The sequence below is a fragment of the Cololabis saira genome, chromosome 1, assembly GCF_033807715.1.
Source record: "Cololabis saira isolate AMF1-May2022 chromosome 1, fColSai1.1, whole genome shotgun sequence".
Taxonomy (NCBI): domain Eukaryota; kingdom Metazoa; phylum Chordata; class Actinopteri; order Beloniformes; family Belonidae; genus Cololabis; species Cololabis saira.
In genome coordinates, this window is record NC_084587.1 from 26,426,019 (window position 1) to 26,443,543 (window position 17,525).

The window sequence follows — 17,525 nt, forward strand, 5'->3', positions numbered from 1 at the left end:
TGTGATCCCCAGGCTAGTCCACCGCAACTTCGTCGCCAGGCAGGTGCCGGAGGTCTCGGTGCAGAGGAGGATGATGTTCTGACTCGGCGCAGGACCATCAGTGGACTGGAAGGCCTACCTGGCGAACATACTGAACAGTTACCTCGACAACCGGTTCAGCAACGTCCAGAGCCCCGACCCCGCTCCATCGTGGTCACCTCCTCGTGCGAGAGCGCAGACGGCACAGCGACCCTCCGGAAGAAGCCGCGTCCTCCGGTGACAGACTCTGAAGCGCCCGCGCCCGCGTCCACCACTGTTGTTACCATGACAACCGGCTCAGAAACCATGCGGAGAAGACAACGCGCATCCGGGCAAGTGGAACGGGTCAACGAAAGCAATAATCTGTCCAATTCTACCAATAGTAGCCGGAAAGCCGATGGCGAGGCGCAGCAGAACAATGGCGTAGTGCTGAGGCGGAGGCCGGTGTCCGAGGTCTCCGAGAGGACAGAGGCCACCAGGGAAAGCTGTGAATGGATGGAGGCCAGGAAGTCTTTGAAACCACCAGTCTCACCCAAACCATCCACAGCCACTCTGAGGACGACGCAGGCTGACCCTCCTACCCCGACTCGCAGGGTCCCCATACCCGGGCCCGATAACACTGTGGAGAAGCCACAGAGCCCCGGTGAGACATACACACACACACTTTACTACACACATACACTTTACTGTTGTGTCACAAGTGTTTGCCTTTAGTAAGTTTTCCAGACATGTGACGGGAGAACTTCAATATCCACAGACCAGCCATTGGATGTACCATAAACAAAGCATTATTTCCACCGCTGCGCTTTTTGCTTCATGTTGTACTTCCCGTGTATTGTATCTAGACTACGCTGTTAAGTGTTTGCTATTGTGAGAACACATCTTACACAGAACATCCTGTTGTGCCACGCAGGAGTATTTCTCTCATTGTAGAGTTTTACCAGTATTAATGTCAATGTCAATGTCAATTTTATTTATAAAGCACATTTAAAAACGACCGAGGTCGACCAAAGTGCTGTACAGCATAGAAGAAAATAAAACAATACCAAAAGAAAAACACAGTACACAGTGTAGAAACAACAAAATCACTAACATACTAAAATTATCAATAAAATAGTAATAAAAAATAGATAATAGAAAATAGCCGACAAAGAACAGACACATAAAGTGCACAATCAGTTCACACAGATGTGGGGAACTAAGTTGTCACACACTAAAAGCCAAAGAAAATAAATACGTTTTCAAAGAAGACTTAAAAACCACTAGGGTCTGGGCAGATCTAACATTTAGTGGCAAACTATTCCACAGCTTAGGGCCGGCCACCGCAAAAGCTCGGTCACCTCTAGTTTTGAGCCTAGATTTGGGGACGTCTAAAAGTAACTGACTTGACGACCTCAGTGCTCTGGCTGGTGTGTGAGAGTGGAGAAGTTCAGTAAGATATTGGGGAGCCAAGCCATTCAGTGATTTAAAAACAAGCAGCAGAATCTTAAAATCAATCCTGTAGTGAACAGGAAGCCAGTGCATCAACATGCTGCATTCAGCTCTTCCAGATCACCAGTCTGCTGGTGGACTCTCACCGGTTTTAGGGAGTGGGATAACTCATCAGCGCTTCAGCCTCCAACAACATTTTTATTACATGTCAGAAAAGTAGCAAAGACACATTAATATTTAAGATTCTACTTTAAATTTCTATTTGTACAAACAGATATTTCATTGACTGTTTCCCTTGAATATGTTGAATTCAAAAATCCTTTGCTGCAGCGGAGGCATGATGTTATTAAATGCTTTAAAGAAACAATTTTAAATTACTTCAAATTACAGTTTTAAATTCAAATAAGCACATGCACAAAATAACATGATGGTAATATGTTATATTCTTGTTACTAAATGATGAATCGATTCATTTTATTATTTACCCTTCAGGGATTAATAAAGTATTTTTGAATTTGAATTTGACTGAATAAAGTAAATCAAAGGAAGATTAACAGCTAATGACAAAAATATTCAATTTTAGCAATTAACTGATATCCTATCATTTTTTAGCCACACCTATTTAACCAAAAGCAGAGATTGTTAAAGGAGCATGAGGCAGGATTGAGGCAGGATTTATGAAAAAAATTCGTATACGTTTTAAGTTTTCTAGTAATAATGTCAGATGAAGCGTTCCAAACCAAAAAGAATGAGCCCTCTAGTGTATCTCTCCGTTGCCTTGAACAGGCTGTGTGCTGCAAAATGCGCTGCAATTCCGGGCCGGAATTTCCCGCGCTGGGCTGCGGATGTGACGTCACATGACGCTGCATGTGCGTTCTCCCCGTTCTCCCGTGCCGGCTTCACTGTTGGCTGCAGTACCCCCGACGGCCGTCGTGGTGAAGGGTGGCGCTAGAGAGTCTCATTTCTTAAAGGAGCCCCATGCTACTTTAAGCCAAACATTAAAAATATACATTAAGATTGACGTGTATATCATTAAAGTATATGGTAGTATATTTGTGGCCAACCATAGCATGTAGTTGGCGTTAACGTGACAAGCACTTTTATCAAAACTAACTACCGCTCATGCGGATTGAAGATGCAGCTAGAAAATTAAAGTCTCCTCCACGTTCTTTCTTAACTCTGGGCTGTTTTGACATGCTGTATTTTCAGTTATTGTAGTTAATTTTAAACCCACTGTACGTTGCTTGGCAACTCTATACGGGACCGCTGGCAGACGCCAGTTAGCACCCTGAAAAAACATAAAGTAATTGGATGAAGTCAGACTTGGTGTATATGTCTCTTAGCAACTGTCTACTTGTGTAAAACAGAAGTGATGACACCACATGTCATATGGCCTGTACCGCTTCTGTTCTCTCAGATCCATTTTCACACCACATACCTTTCACACAAGAATATCTTAAACATCATGTATGTTGAGCGCAGCGATTTTTTTGTCTCATTTCTAAAGAGAGAGGCAGCTTTTATCAGGGAGAGAGAATCCCACTGGATTTGTAAAAGAAAATGAATAAATCCTAAATATTATAATTTGATACTAATGTGAACTACCCTCACAAAAACAAGCAGCAATCCTGGGCTGCGATAGGGAGGGGAGGAGGATCTGGCCGGAATAACGTAATGCTATACTGCCATTTCAAGGCAACCAGGCGCTTCTTCAGGTACGATAATGGAGAAGGCCGGCCCATAGCTAGTAGCCCTTCATGCTAAAATAGGAGCTGTGGCCTTCTTCATAGCTCACAGAGAACTCCCTGGGACTGTGGACAGGTCCGAGGTAGAAGAGATCTTGGGAACAAGAGAGGAGGAAAAGAGAAATAAAGAATCAGAATCAGAAGAATCAGAATCAGCTTTATTGGCCAAGTTTGAACATTGCCCGACAAGGAATTTGACTCTGGTTATTTCGCTCACTGTACCCAGATTTAAAAATAGCAAACAGTAAACAGCAAACAGCACTTATTAACATATATACAATTAAAAAACTGAAAGCTGCAGCAGTATAAGTAATGACGGCTGTAAATAACATATATACCATTTTTTTAGAAAGATAAAGGTGCAGCAGAATGAGGCAGACATGATTATTGTTGGAAGGTGTATTGTTACACCATGTGATAGTTATTATAATTACTGCTATTATTGTTATTGTTATTGAACGGTGATTGATTTCTCTGAGACTCTATTCATTGTGAGAGTTCATCAGAGCAACAGTTTGGGGGAAGAAACTGTCCTTGTGTCTGGAGGTTTTGGCTACAGGGCTCTGTAGCGCCGTCCAGAGGGGAGGAGTTCAAACAGACTGTCCTGGGTGTGAGGGGTCTGCAGAGATGATACCTGGTCCTGGACCGGTACAGGTCCTGGGTAGATGGGAGGTTAGAAAGAAAGCGAGAAAGGGGGGAGCCTGCTCTTCATAGCTAGGCCTAGGCTGCCATAAATCGACTGTGGCCCCTCCTCCGATTTAGGGTCCATGCCCAATGAGGTGCTATTCTTTATCACCGAAGGGCCGTAAATACGAAGCCTGCCGGGGCTTTGAGTCATTATGGAGGTTCCTTTGTTTCGAACCATCCGGTCTTTCCCTCTTCAACACAGGACTGTAGCCCAAAATAATTGACATATAGAGCCCGATTTACTAAGATCCTAAATAAAGAGTACTAAATTGCGTGTACTCTGAAAAAGTTTGCGCGTGCTGTTGTTGTGTGTTTTGCGGGTGATCAACTAAGATTGCGTGCGCAATTGATAACAGGTGCAAACCTCAGTATTCAAATGAGGTGTTGCGCGTCTTACGGTTTGCGGCGCAAACTTTGCGCCATGGAGAGTGGATGGAAAGCAGGATATAGTCGCAAGCGCAAAATGAAATTTGACGAGTTGGTTATAGAGATATTAGTGGAAGAGGCAAATTGTTGTATTCAGCACCCCTGCCGTGAAAAGCACCCCCTCGTATATTCAATGATAAGTAGACCAAGAAAAAAAACAACACACTGACACTTCAATATATTTATATATACACACTCACACAAACACATACTTGGGAGTTTATATTATATATATTTACAAATATTATGGGAGACAACACAGTAAGCAGGCTATTAATTAATGACATCAATAACCATTTACCCGATTTTTTTTTTTGCCCGAATCCATGAGCGCATAAACATGAATCATTAACACAAAACTGGACGCTAAACAGAACATGGACAACAGAACATGAACAGAACACGGAATTTGAATATAATTTTTGTCAGACGAGGGGGTGCTTTTCACGGCAGGGGTGCTGAATACGGCACAACAACGGGGTATGACTGCAGAACAAGTATAGGTGCACAATGAGAAACACTTTTTTCTCCATGAAAACACGTGATTTATTTATTATCACAAATAAAAAAATGAAGGTGCCTCCTGTGGCAACCTTTTGCTGAATAATACTCGATTTAACATTCAAATAAAATATTTCTCCTTTTGCATGTGGAGATTAGCACCTTCCTTTCGAACGTATTAAATACAGACGCAATCACAATCCCCGCAAAAACTTTCAGGCTTGGTAAATCTCATTGCGCGTGGTAAATGGACCAATTTGCATCTTTCCCTCCCAGTATTTAGCGATTTCTGGCGGGTACGCCCCATATTGATTATTCATCAGGGCAAAAGTACTAAATGGATTGCGTGTGCTATTTTGCGCATTTGAGAGACGCAGTCCTCTTTGCACGCTGTTAGTAGATCAGGTGGCACTTTGGTTTGCGGGTGCTGTCAAGTTTGCACACGTTTTTACACACGCAAACCTTTAGTAAATCAGGCCCATAGTGTCTTATTTTTCTGAAAAATGCTGTATGAGTTGATTTCTTGTACAGTAGAAAAAACGTACATTTTTCTCTGTGATTCTCTCCGACCAGAACTGAAGCGTGTTCCTCCTCCAGTATCCCCAAAACCACGTGGGCCCCCGACTGCACCTAAACCCGGCAAAGCAATAGTAGCTTCAGCTGCCATGAGCCCAAGCCCTGCTGCCACAAGCCCGGCTGCAGTCAGCCCCACCCCGGCCCACAAACCCTCCTCTCCACTATACGCTGCACCGCTTCCAGCTCCCGACACCCCCTCCGCCCCCTCCCTCTCTCCAGGACTCCCTGTAACTTCCCCCTCTCCAGCCCAGAGTCCCTCCACCCCGTCTCCACATCCTGTCAAACCTCCTCGCTCCTCCATCGCCGGTCTCTCCATTGACCTTCTTGGGATGCGGGATGCGGAGGAGGAAGAAGACAGGAGGAGAGAGAAGGAGCACAAGAGACAAACTGAGCTGGAGGAGGAGAGGAAGGTAGCAGAGGATGGGAACCTGAAGGATCTGGAGATGAAGCCTTTGAGGAGGGAAGGAGTGATAGAGAGTCAAGTAATAGAAGTGGAGCAGGAGGAGGAGGAGGTTCAGCAACGGTTGGAGGAGACTAGTGCCTCCCTCGCTGCAGCTCTGCAGGCTGTTGAGCATAAAATCAAAGAGGAGGACACGCAAAATGAGTGAGTATTCATGAAGTAAATATTGAGATTCTACCTCTCGTGTGTTTCTATCAAACAACAATCTCTAAGGACCAGATATTGGCATCCAAGTGGATTATGAAAGGACTGTAGATTCATATAATTTTTCCCCCCAAATATGGAACTGTAAATGAGAGAAGTAATTTGAAGTTGATGCATCCAGCGCCACGGAGGCTGTAAATTGATAGTCTAATATACATTTTTACATAGAATTTGTTCTGGCTTTCTGTTTCTGAAGAATCTCAATTGTTCCTGCAACAAGAATTGAACTCATCTGCAAAGCAAAATCAGATCAACGGGAAAGCCTTACTCAACAACACAATCAAATCTCACAAGAAACAGGAAATCAGTGATTTTGTCCTCATTTGCAATGACACAGGAGTCTTAATTTGCAATAGCTCTGACATTTGTGCCTCTGGCTATAATATCAGCAGTAGCTGAAGTACCGGTATTTCAGAAGCTCAAATATCGTTAAACCTGTTATCCTTAAAGTTGAATTCCTGTTCGATTTGCCTTGCTTAATATGCCGACTGCATGTGCATTTTACTTAATTGCAAAGACAACAGAGGGGCAAATTGCCGCTCCTCTGAACTTTATTGACCTGAATGACGTTCCACCTCATTGTTTAAGGCCTCTAGCCTTGCTGTTTTGGTGGACTTTTATCTGGGTTTATGCTGTGGATTGCTGTTTCAGTGAATAGTTTGCCATCCAGCCAGTGAACACAGCAAGTCTTTCACAGCACGAGTACTCCCTTACATACAGCATACAGGGAGGACCGCTGAGCCCATGTTCTGCCTTGTTTACACCTGAATGAGCCCCAGGGCTGAACACCAGGGCATATTTGTTTCGCCTTTGAAGTAACAGAGGTGAAAATAAATACATTAATGGGGGCAAAGACAAGCTCTGTGTCAAAAGCTTTGTCTGCAATCCAGAGCCAAGTGCTCAGAGTGACATTGCTTCATGCTTCTGGTGCCAAGTGCTGTCTGTCGGCATAATTGCTTGATCTTTATAAACAGCACAAGGATGGCAATTTGGTTTCTCTTTGGGTTGAGAGTACTACAGAATATCTGTGTTAAACAGCTGGTCGTACATTTTCCTCACATTTGTGTTTTCTGTCAAACACTGTCATTCTTACAGTGTTTGTGCTCAGCGTGTATTTTCACAGATTTGAGAAGCAATCAGTGTGTTGCCCTGTTAAATAGGATTTCATGGTAAAGGTTTCACTCAACTTTTCAGATAATTACTTCAAACCCTCCCACTCCTGCTGAGTTTGCTTGTTATGTTTCTCATGAATTGCTACTAGAAAATCCAGGCCCAGGGTCTAGCGTAGTTACCAGCATTGTCCTGGTGGAAAACAATTATGAAGACCAAAGTCAAAGGAAAGCATGTTTATAAATTCTCCTCCTGCATTTTCCGTGATTTGAAAATTTGGGTCATCATTAAAAAAAATCTCAATCAATCTAATATAGAGGCCAAATACATTTATTTATTTTATTTATTTTATTTAAAAGGGACAACGCACATTGATTGACATGAGTTCATCATGTAAATGTGCCAGATTTAGCCATACAGGCTAATTTACATCTGCAGTCCCTGGCAGGTTGATGGCATATGTAAAAACACACACTAAAACCTTAAAACACAGAGTACAAACAATTAGTAAAATCATGACACTCCGAATAATGACAGACAACATAAAAGAATTATAGCACACAAACACATTAGCTCACATAAAAGCACATGAACACAAACATATTTTTAATTCACATTGTTTTTTCCTGTGTTCCCCTCATTAGATGCTAATCTCCTCTTTTCTGACATTTTGCAGCTCTCTTTCCAGCAAAACAGCAACGGGGTCCATCCTGGACGACATAGGCAGCATGTTCGACGACTTGGCCGACCAGTTGGATGCAATGCTCGACTGATCTCTTAACAGCATCTCATTCCCAGCACGTCCTTTCTTTCTCCCCCCTCCATCATGTGTACGTGTTCAAATCGCAGCTGGAGCTTAAAGAGCGCGTGTACCAGTGTGCATCCATCCTGGGTGAGCGCTTTCCAAGTAGCCTTGTACAGCACTGAGGATGGAGTCCTCTTTGTCTGGTGCAGTAGCTGTAGCTCCTCCTACTGATGAGAGGAGGCCGCTCCCACACAACTTCTGACCTCTGCAGCCCAGCGTGTCACCGCCGCCCAACCTCAGACTGCTGTGTGGACCGAGAAGCACAACTATTTTGCGCGTCCTTTTATTTCTAAAAGACTCCGGCGAGGACAGACGTGACAGTGAAGTCTGACAGACAGACAAATAAGCATATTGCTTGCAAAACTAAGCACATTACTTGTCTGACAGGCAGATGGATAGCTAGATAGATAAATACTTGTGAAGTACCAGAAAAAAAAAAGTCAAAGCACACAGAAAAGCAGCCCACTTTTGAGTTGGTCTCATTCCTGCAAAGTTCAAAGGATGATATTTTTTGTTCTCTTTTTTTTGCCAGATAAATTGTAACCTCTATTTCTTCTGTATGGGTGGAGGATTGTGGTTAGCTGGGTTTCCTGATCTGTGTGTTGTTTCTGTTCATGTTGTTGTTGTTGCTATTATTGTTGGCATTGTTGTTGTTACGAGTGTGCGTAGTCCCTGCTGTTGCTCATGCCAATGTCCTCCCACTCATGCAGTGGTTATTCTAATGATCAGAAAAACAACATAAATGTGCATCCATAAATCTTGAGACATTTGCATTAAACAAACAAATACACACCTAAATGCACAATACAGTGGTTTAAATATTGATGCTGTTCTGCTTTGTTGATGTTCAGCTCCATGTATGGAGGTTTGCTTGGAAGTGATTCCGCACACGCAGTGCATGACAAATATTGACACACACACATTCACATGCAAAAAACACACAAGTACAAGCACAACCATGTGGTATATCTCTTTGTCCTGCTGCAGTGAACAGTGTTTTCAAAAGATACTCCTATATTTCAATGCTTTCTATAGTACATCCAATATACATACACACATAGTTTATTAATTCCTGGATATACGAGCTGTTAGAGCTCCCTCTAGTGTTGGATAGTGAAACTGCCTTTAACCTGCCCATAATCTTCTCCATTTTTATCTCCTCGTGTGTCTCTGCAAATATCTGTGCCTTTGTAGTGTTCTTCATATGTTCTTTTTTTCTTTTTCATGTTGTTTTCACCAAAACGTTTAATTATTTTGTGCTCTCTTACAAACCCTTGTGTATCTGTGATGTTAGCCTCTAAGTTAAGTTGTAAGTCCTTCATGAGCCCTAAATTCAGTCACTCTGTGTGAGACCTCTTGTAGCCTTTGCAGAGCCTTTTATGAGGTCATTACAATCCCGCCCCCACCCGCCTTGTAAACACTAATGAGTTGGCTCTGTCCTCCTCGAGTCCCATTTTCAATGGTTCCTTCATGTAAGCCGGACCGTCGATCAATCACCAGTTTTCATCCCAGTGAAGAGTCTACTTGTATTTTTATGCTCTTTAAAACAAAGATATATTTGAGAGACAGGCAGTTCTATGTGAATTATTATGCTAATGATGATGATGAAGAAGAAGAAGATGAAGAAGAATTAAACACTGAATTGAGGTTAGCTGATCAAGCCTGTACGCTTATGGTTGAGTTTTGGATGTGTTGTGATGGCTGTTGGGCCATGGTTGGGTTAAGGTTGTGTTTCTGCTGTGACAATGCATTCCTGTACAGATGTGATCAGAATAAATGTATACATTAAACCTTACACTGCTCTATAAATGTTTTATATATATCTTATCTGCAAAGTAATTTAATAATGATTAATTAAAGAACATTAAAATAAAGATTAAATTCCACCTGAACAAAAAATAAAGAGAGAAAAAAATACTCAAAGTACTCAAAAGCTTTGATTACTGAATGCATTCACTGCACCATTGTTTTGATGAGCTTGTGCAGTTTCACAACATGTATTTCAGTCCCAAGTTGCATTAATGACGGGAGAGTTGGATTTGATGGGATTTAGGTCTGAACTCTCTGGTGTGTGAAAATAGTGTCTGATGCTCCCAGAGCCACTCTTTTACAATTAAATCCTGACGAATCCTGACCTTGCTATCTTGGAAGAAAAAAAAACCTATTGATGGGTCTGGTCATTTAGCATATTCAAGTTGTTGACTAATTTCCAGATAATGTTCCATAACCTTGACCTGACCAACTGTAGCAACCCCATATCATAATACTGCCCCCACAGGCTTGGACACTCGGTGTGATGGGTGCAACACTTCATCCACAATTCTTCTTATCTTGACATGCCAATCACTCTGCAGCAAGTTAAATCTGGATTTATCAGATCACGTGGCCTTTTTTTTTGTACAAGTCAAATCTTTATGCTATCAACTAGCATTTTTTTAATCAGTCATACAGATTAGTGGTTTTCTTCTGATTACACAACTGTATACATAATTATATATTTTTATCCAATGTGGATGTATCATCAGGGAAAGAGAAAAAAATCAATTAGAATTGAATAACTGAAATATCTAAATGGGAAGCTCTAACCTTTTCCATTAGTTAAATTCAGGTGGTGACTATTTTGGACCAGGCAGTGTGTAAGTACCGGTACTGTGTTTGTGTGCATGAATCTGTTACTGAAATCTAAGACATGGTGGTGTAGAAGAGTCTTATAAACAATAGTTACACTTGTTTAGAGATCAAATATTATCTGGATCTTCTTTAAAAAAAAAATCATTGTTAAGATGCCTACACAGATGTCTATTATGTATTAAAAGAAATACACTGAGCAAAATAAACCATCAGCTCCATCTGCTGAACAATCCTAAGTATTTTCAGGGTGAGTCTTTATAGCAGATTTGCATATTATGCAGAGAGGACACAGTCAAATGAAAAAACAAGAGAAATGAGCAAAGGTTAGATGGAAAATGTGGCCATAAACGAAACAAGTCATGCATGTTATCCAAATTGCCTTCAAGTCATTCTGACTCAAAACAGCTTTACCTAATATAAATTAAATCAAATGTGATATGGTGGTTGTTAGTGTATACTGTAGCCTATATTATTGTTAGGTTTGTTTTTTTCAGCAAAAGGTTTTGAAGCAGCATCATTTGCTTTCAAACAGATATTTTAATAATCCAAGTCATATAAAGTGGTTCTGAAATGTTTTGTTCACTTTCTACGTAATATAATACTGCAAAAGTGTTTGAGAATAAATAAATCCAGTTAGTAGACCGTCGGCAACTACAATTCCCATGATGCTTCACGGCGGTCGTTTGAGGAAGCGAGGTTTCTGGGAAATGTTGTTCCTCGACGATAACCTAAACTCAATTGTATTGATCATTAAACAGGGCTCCGTCCTAAACAAAAAGAATACACAGGCAGTACTTTAGTAAGTTATTAGACAACCAACATGAAATAAAAACAGAAAATTCCCCTGAGACTTTTTGGACATTCAGTGTAACCAGTGAAGCGGGGCCTTGTTTATAAACATAACTTTACTCCACACACAGTCCCAATGTGGAATAATAGGTGTATATTAATCAAGAGAAAATCCTTCTTTTACGGAGAAAGATGGAGAAAGGTATCTGGTCCATTATGCATCTGTTGGATACTGGAGGTGATTTTTTTAACATATGATGCTTTCATTGCAAAATACAACCTTGTTTGTACAAATACACAATATAACACAGTAATTAAGGCAGTTCCACAAGCGATGATTCTCCAACTTAAAGGCATGATGACTTATTCTGTGGTTAGTCCACAAATGCCTTCTTTAGTTATAGATGGTTGTATTTTTTTTGATTAAAAATGCAATAATAAATTCTTGAACTAATTTTACTTTGGTGTGTTTCTCTTCACCTTTGAAGAGGAAACATATGTTTCAACATTATACTATTAGTTTTTTAATTAAGATGAGAACCAGTTACCTCTCCTTTCCACTTCCACCTAAGGCTAAAGAAGTTCATTTTAAAATAATGAATGAGGTTTATCCATGTAATGATTTTATTACATAAAAGGTTTAATTTAGATTTGAATATTTGTACTTTTTGTAACGCAGACATCGAAACCTTAGAGCATCTTTTTTCTCTTGTAGCCTAACTAGGACCTTTTGGGATGCTTTCCAATACTGGATAACCTATAATGATCAAACCATTCCTATTCTTACATTTGAAAGCATTACATTTGTTTACAAGTAGAGGACAAAAAAATAGACTTTGGAATCAATAATTTAATTATATTGGCTAAATGTTTTATTCATAAATTTCGCTTTTTGAAAATTGATCCAAGCTTTATTGCATATCTAAACGAAATAATTCAATACAAAAAATATTTAAAATCTTGCATGATTCAAAAAGCCCAGAATCTTCATAAGTATCTTTGTACCATGACTGATCACTTGCGTTTTTTATTTTTTATTTAATTTTTTTTATTTTATTTTATTGTTTATTCCTTTTCTTTCTTTTTCGCTCTGTATCTTCTTTGTTTTGTTTTACTTATTAGTAGCTCAGTGTTCTTTGATGCAAATGTTCTTCTGGAATGTATAATGTGCCTTGTTGTTTTTTGTAAAATCAATAAAGAGGTTGGGGGAAAAAAGAAAAGCCAGTGCAGCGGGCGGGGCTTGAGACGGAAACAGTTGATCCTCCTGCAGCCGCTGCAGTCTTTCCTTTTCCTGCTAACCAAGGAGAGAGAAGGAGCCTCGTCTCTTTGCTGGCCCTTAAAGTTTATTAAATGGCTCTTTGTGAAAATTTCAATCTCATCCTTTGTGCAACTACGAATGATGACGAAGATCCTTCACCAACCAGTGCTGATGAAACAAGTGAGTATAAATGTTAACACGAGGAAAACTGCAGTCACATGCTCCCGTGAGACCACGTGGCTGACGTGCAGGGACAGTTTTCTCAAAGTTTATCCGCTAAAGAAGCCATAACAATCGTGATTTAATAGACAACTATAGGTAATTTTTTTGTGTGTATGCATGTGTGTATATATTTATACAAATTTTGCTCTATTGGTTAACTTGCAATAAGTGTGCGGCATTAGAGATTGAAGTCAAGTTTGACCTTTTTTTTCTTTTCTTTTTTTTTTTTTTTTTTTTTACAGCCAAGGCAGGATTGCATGATGGTGTGAGACTGAAACATGGTGTGGCAGATTGAAGGCGTCAGACCTGAGTTCTTTGAACAAACCTGAGATAAGAGCTTCAGTGGAACAGCTGGTAAGTATTTTGTTATATTGGTATCAGAACTTGTCTCAGCCTGTGATGACAAACTAAAAACAAACTTTTCTGACACCTACTATGAGAGCTGAACTTCAGCTCCTGATTCTAACTTGATTCTGAGGCTACATTATTAACATACGCATACATTGATTGTTTTCCCCTGCCCTACTAATTTTCTTATGTAACTATTATTACAGGTAAGAATGAGACTGAAAACACAAGAGGTGTAAGGAAGAAGATCCGCCATGTCGGATGGTCCTGACCGGTTGAGTTTGAAAGCAGGTGGGTTTGAGTGTGTTGCAGCTTGAGACAATTTCAGCCAATGATGACAAACTAAAAACAAACTTTTCTGACACCTACTATGAGAGCTGAACTTCAGCTCCTGATTCTAACTTGATTCTGAGGCTACATTATTAACATATGCATACATTGATGACCTATTTTTTTCCCCTGCCCTACTAATTTTCTTATGTAACTATTATTACAGGTAAGAATGAGACTGAAAACACGAGTGGTGTAAGGATGAAGATCCGCCATGTCAGATGGTCCTGAGATGCAGTCTTGTTAACCGGTTGAGTTTGAAAGCAGGTGGGTTTGAGTCATGGTTTGAGTGTGTTGCAGCTTGAGACAATTTCAGCCAATGATGACAAACTAAAAACAAACTTTTCTGACACCTACTATGAGAGCTGAACTTCAGCTCCTGATTCTACCTTTTTTCTGAGGCTCCTTCAGTTGTTCTCTACCTACTTTTTTTTTTTTTTTGTTTCCCCATATGTAAATCAACCGATTCATTTCTGCTTGTAGATCTGTGACGTAACCGTGGCTATCGTGTTACGTGCATATGGTGACCGGGCTTCAGCGATGGTAAGTAAAGAGAAGCCACTGTTGACACTCGCTTTTCTTCAGGGTTGTATATACTAAACTCTTGTCTCCTGCAGGTTCTCCGAACGTAAGGGGGAAAAAACCTGAAGAGGACTTTTTGGATACTTAAATACTTTTTTTTTTTTTTTTTTTTTTTTTTTTTTTTTTTTTTTTCCTCCCCCAATATAAAGTTTTGTCAAATTTGTCTCAATAAAATGATTTCTGTGCTGCCAGAGTGTCTGTGTGCATTTCTGTTAAACTAGTTATACACTTTTTGTAATTTATCCAAATCTACTTCATTTGAAAACACCTTAGACTTGATATCCACATATACAAAACCTAAATCTAATCCTTGTGGTGGTCATAACAAGTTGAAACCAGTTATAGAATAAAGGTCTAGTTTTATGGATCATAAAGTTAAGGACTTAACTGGTGAGGCTTGGCACTAAGTCTACAGTAGGAAACAAGACTTCACCTGATACAAAAACCTGTTCTGCGGTGGAACCCTGATTCCATCAGGATAGCTGCTTTTGAAACAATAGGGCTAGAAAAGTGGAAATGTTTTTGTGCAGTTTAGTCAATGATGGTTTTCTTTTTTTTTTTTTAATCTGTTTAAAACTGGAGCAACTACAAACACAAATATGCAAGTAGACCAAGTAAAATTTAACAGATGAAGGAAATAAGATAAGAGATAATAATCCTTTATTTTCTCCCTCAGTGGGGAAACCTATTTTGTTGGCAGCAGTACACGTAACACACACACATGCAGGGGAGGGGTAAAAAGACTAAAAAGTTAAAAATATATATAAAATATGTATGATTACAGAAATATGACCAGTATATACAGTAGATTGAAAGAAAAACTGCGAAAAAAAAGCAGGTAGAGTGTGTGAGGTAGGCTGGCTGATATTGCACATCTTATGTTATTGCACAAGTTATTGTCCGTTGGCTACTGAGAGCAGGCCTGGTTGTAAAGTCTGATGGCAGCGGGGAGGAAGGACCTGCGATGTCGCTGTGGTGCATCGTGGGTGAAGAAGCCAGTCACTGATGGAGATGTGAATGGGATGTAAAAGCAAAACCTCCAAAAAGAATAAAACTAGGCTACAGTGTACTACAGAAGTAGCTGTGCATTGTGAATGACTGGATAAAAGTGGTGTTGACAGGTGAATTGTATATTATGTGCAAGATTATTTAAAGATTGAAGTGTTCAAGGAAAAAAGGTATCTTAATTACTTTTCCCAGTTGTGTGGAACCAGGACTTTTTTTTCTTCCCCCAATTGAATAACTAATGCACACACGCATGTATTGGTAAAGGGTGGTATGTGATGTAAAAGACAAGGGGAGATGCCAACTTTGAATTCTACATTAAATCCATAGGTCGACACGGAAACTTTGGCCATTTTTCTCTTTCTGTTCGTTTTCGTTTATTTCAAACATCTATAAAAAAGATAAAATAAATACAGGTGGGCATTCCACCACATAAAGAAAAAAAACCAACATCAAAACATTTCAAGTTACATGTTCGAAAAGGAGTGGGAGGAAGTATAAATGTATTTAATCCCACCCCCTTTTCACAACTAAACATATGTATATATATTTTTTATACTATACTTTAACTATACAATTTGTATAAATATATATATATCATTTTTACAAAAATAACCTGTTTAATACAAGATGTAAGCTCTACCATAAATATAACTAGGATATAAATATAATATGTATATCTAAGTATATAAACATACAAAGACAACATGACAAAATAGCAGTACACACAGAGTTGGTAAATTGAAGGGTTTGAGGATTAAGTTACTTTATCCTAAAAGCAACCAGAGAGCAAGTGTACTGTAAACATGCTGATTATTTTGTGGAAACTGCAATTAAACTGATCTACAGAAGTAATTACAATAAAAACGTCCTTCAAAGCTGATCTGTCAGCTGCTATTGTTTAAAAAGATTTGAATCTGGTTTAAAATGAGTGACTTTTCCAACTAGTTCCAGGTGTAGTCTAAACAGACCCAGCAGGTGCCATGCCTGAAAGACAGCTCCCACCCGGCTCTGACCTGTTTGACCTGCTGCCTTCAGGAAGATGCTACAGAGTCATCAGGTCCAAAACTAACAGACTGAAAAACAGCTTTTTCCCCAAAGCCATAATCGCCCTGAACAAAATGTGAACGTCTTCATTACGGTTTTTTACCGTCCAATACTTTTTCCCGGCCTATCTGTGCAATATTCCACCACATGTGTAGTTATATGTTATTATCTGTAGATAGGATCTCGGGTCTTGATTTCACTATTCAAAATGCATCTCAACCTTTCTATATTTTTATATTATTTATATTTCTTATCTGTTTGCACTGTCTTGCACTGGAGAGGTGATGTTGCTTTTAATCTCACTGTACCCATGTATAATGACAATAAAAGTATTCTATTCTAGTCTATGTATGAACACGCTTAGATCTGTGTTTTACATAGCCACAATGTTCAAAAGTTGGCCTCATTGGATTAGAAATCCAACCCCCGGCTCGTTTCCCCTCATTTGCGTTATTTCCGTGCGGCGCCGAGCCGCGGCCAGCTCGGGGATTTGCATCCAGGTGCGTCTGGGCTCCAGCCCTCGTTTGACTGTCAAACCAGGAGCCGGTGTTCTGCCAATTTCTGCTACCTGCCGAGAAATGCTACTTTGTGGTTCTGCGCATGCGCACAGTCGATTTTCAAAGTTTGATTGCCACGCTATGGGATGTTGAGTATTTGATCCTTCAAAAAATAAATTACCCATGACATAAATCGCATTACACTTTGTGAACATTATACGATAAAGAGAAAAAAAAAACAATTCTATCGCTTTATTTGATATTCATTCAGTCATTGGCCTTTATTTAACCAGGCAGGTCATTAATAACACATTTATTTACAATGACGACCTGGCAAGAGACAAGGATCACTTGGTGGGAAATGAAGTGGGCTAGGGAGCAAAACACAGTAAAATTGTAGCTCTACAAAGCAGGGGCAGTCCCCGGGGGGGACAGGGGGGAAAAGTCCCCCCCATTAGTAAAGCTGTCCCCCCCTAGAATAATTTGAGACAGAATTAATAATTTTGGAACAATGCAGTAGTATTTAGTAGTGATGCACCAAAATGAAAATTTGTGTCCGAAACCGAAATCGAAAATAATAATAAACAGTAAAATCTAATTACACTTAAAACAAGAGTCATCACCAGAAAAATAACTTGTTATTTGACAATTTTCACCTGTTTCAAGTAAATTTTCACTTGAAATAATTAGAAAAATCGGCCAGTGGAACAAGATTTATCTTATAAGCAAAACAATCTTGTCCCACTGGCAGATTTTTCTACTTATTTTAAGTGAAAATCTACTTGAAACAAGTGAAAATTGTTGTTTTTTCCAGTGATGAGTCTTGTTTTAAGTGTAATGAGATTTTTTTTAA

At 39.7% G+C, this 17,525-nt stretch overlaps 1 protein-coding gene and 3 non-coding genes across 8 annotated transcripts in view; all 4 read left to right on the forward strand.

The window, feature by feature from the left end:
- The window catches only part of LOC133441769 (caskin-1-like), a 57,685-nt gene extending 47,927 nt beyond the window's left edge, over positions 1–9,758 (forward strand). For all 5 annotated transcript variants that reach the window (XM_061719399.1, XM_061719407.1, XM_061719416.1 and 2 more), the window contains 3 exons: positions 1–661; positions 5,382–5,988; positions 7,835–9,758. In XM_061719399.1, coding sequence (XP_061575383.1) covers positions 1–661; positions 5,382–5,988; positions 7,835–7,931 — 1,365 coding nt within the window. In that variant the 3' untranslated portion in view covers positions 7,932–9,758. The remainder of the gene's footprint in view (positions 662–5,381; positions 5,989–7,834) is intronic.
- Positions 9,759–13,254: 3,496 nt separating this feature from the next.
- Positions 13,255–13,345, forward strand: LOC133454584 (small nucleolar RNA SNORD60). Its single transcript, XR_009783393.1, has one exon. It is a non-coding gene; the product is annotated as a small nucleolar RNA SNORD60 (small nucleolar RNA).
- A 192-nt stretch (positions 13,346–13,537) lies between these two features.
- On the forward strand, positions 13,538–13,628 carry LOC133454593 (small nucleolar RNA SNORD60). Its single transcript, XR_009783394.1, has one exon. It is a non-coding gene; the product is annotated as a small nucleolar RNA SNORD60 (small nucleolar RNA).
- Positions 13,629–13,855: 227 nt separating this feature from the next.
- Positions 13,856–13,946, forward strand: LOC133454601 (small nucleolar RNA SNORD60). Its single transcript, XR_009783397.1, has one exon. It is a non-coding gene; the product is annotated as a small nucleolar RNA SNORD60 (small nucleolar RNA).
- Positions 13,947–17,525: the final 3,579 nt, after the last annotated feature.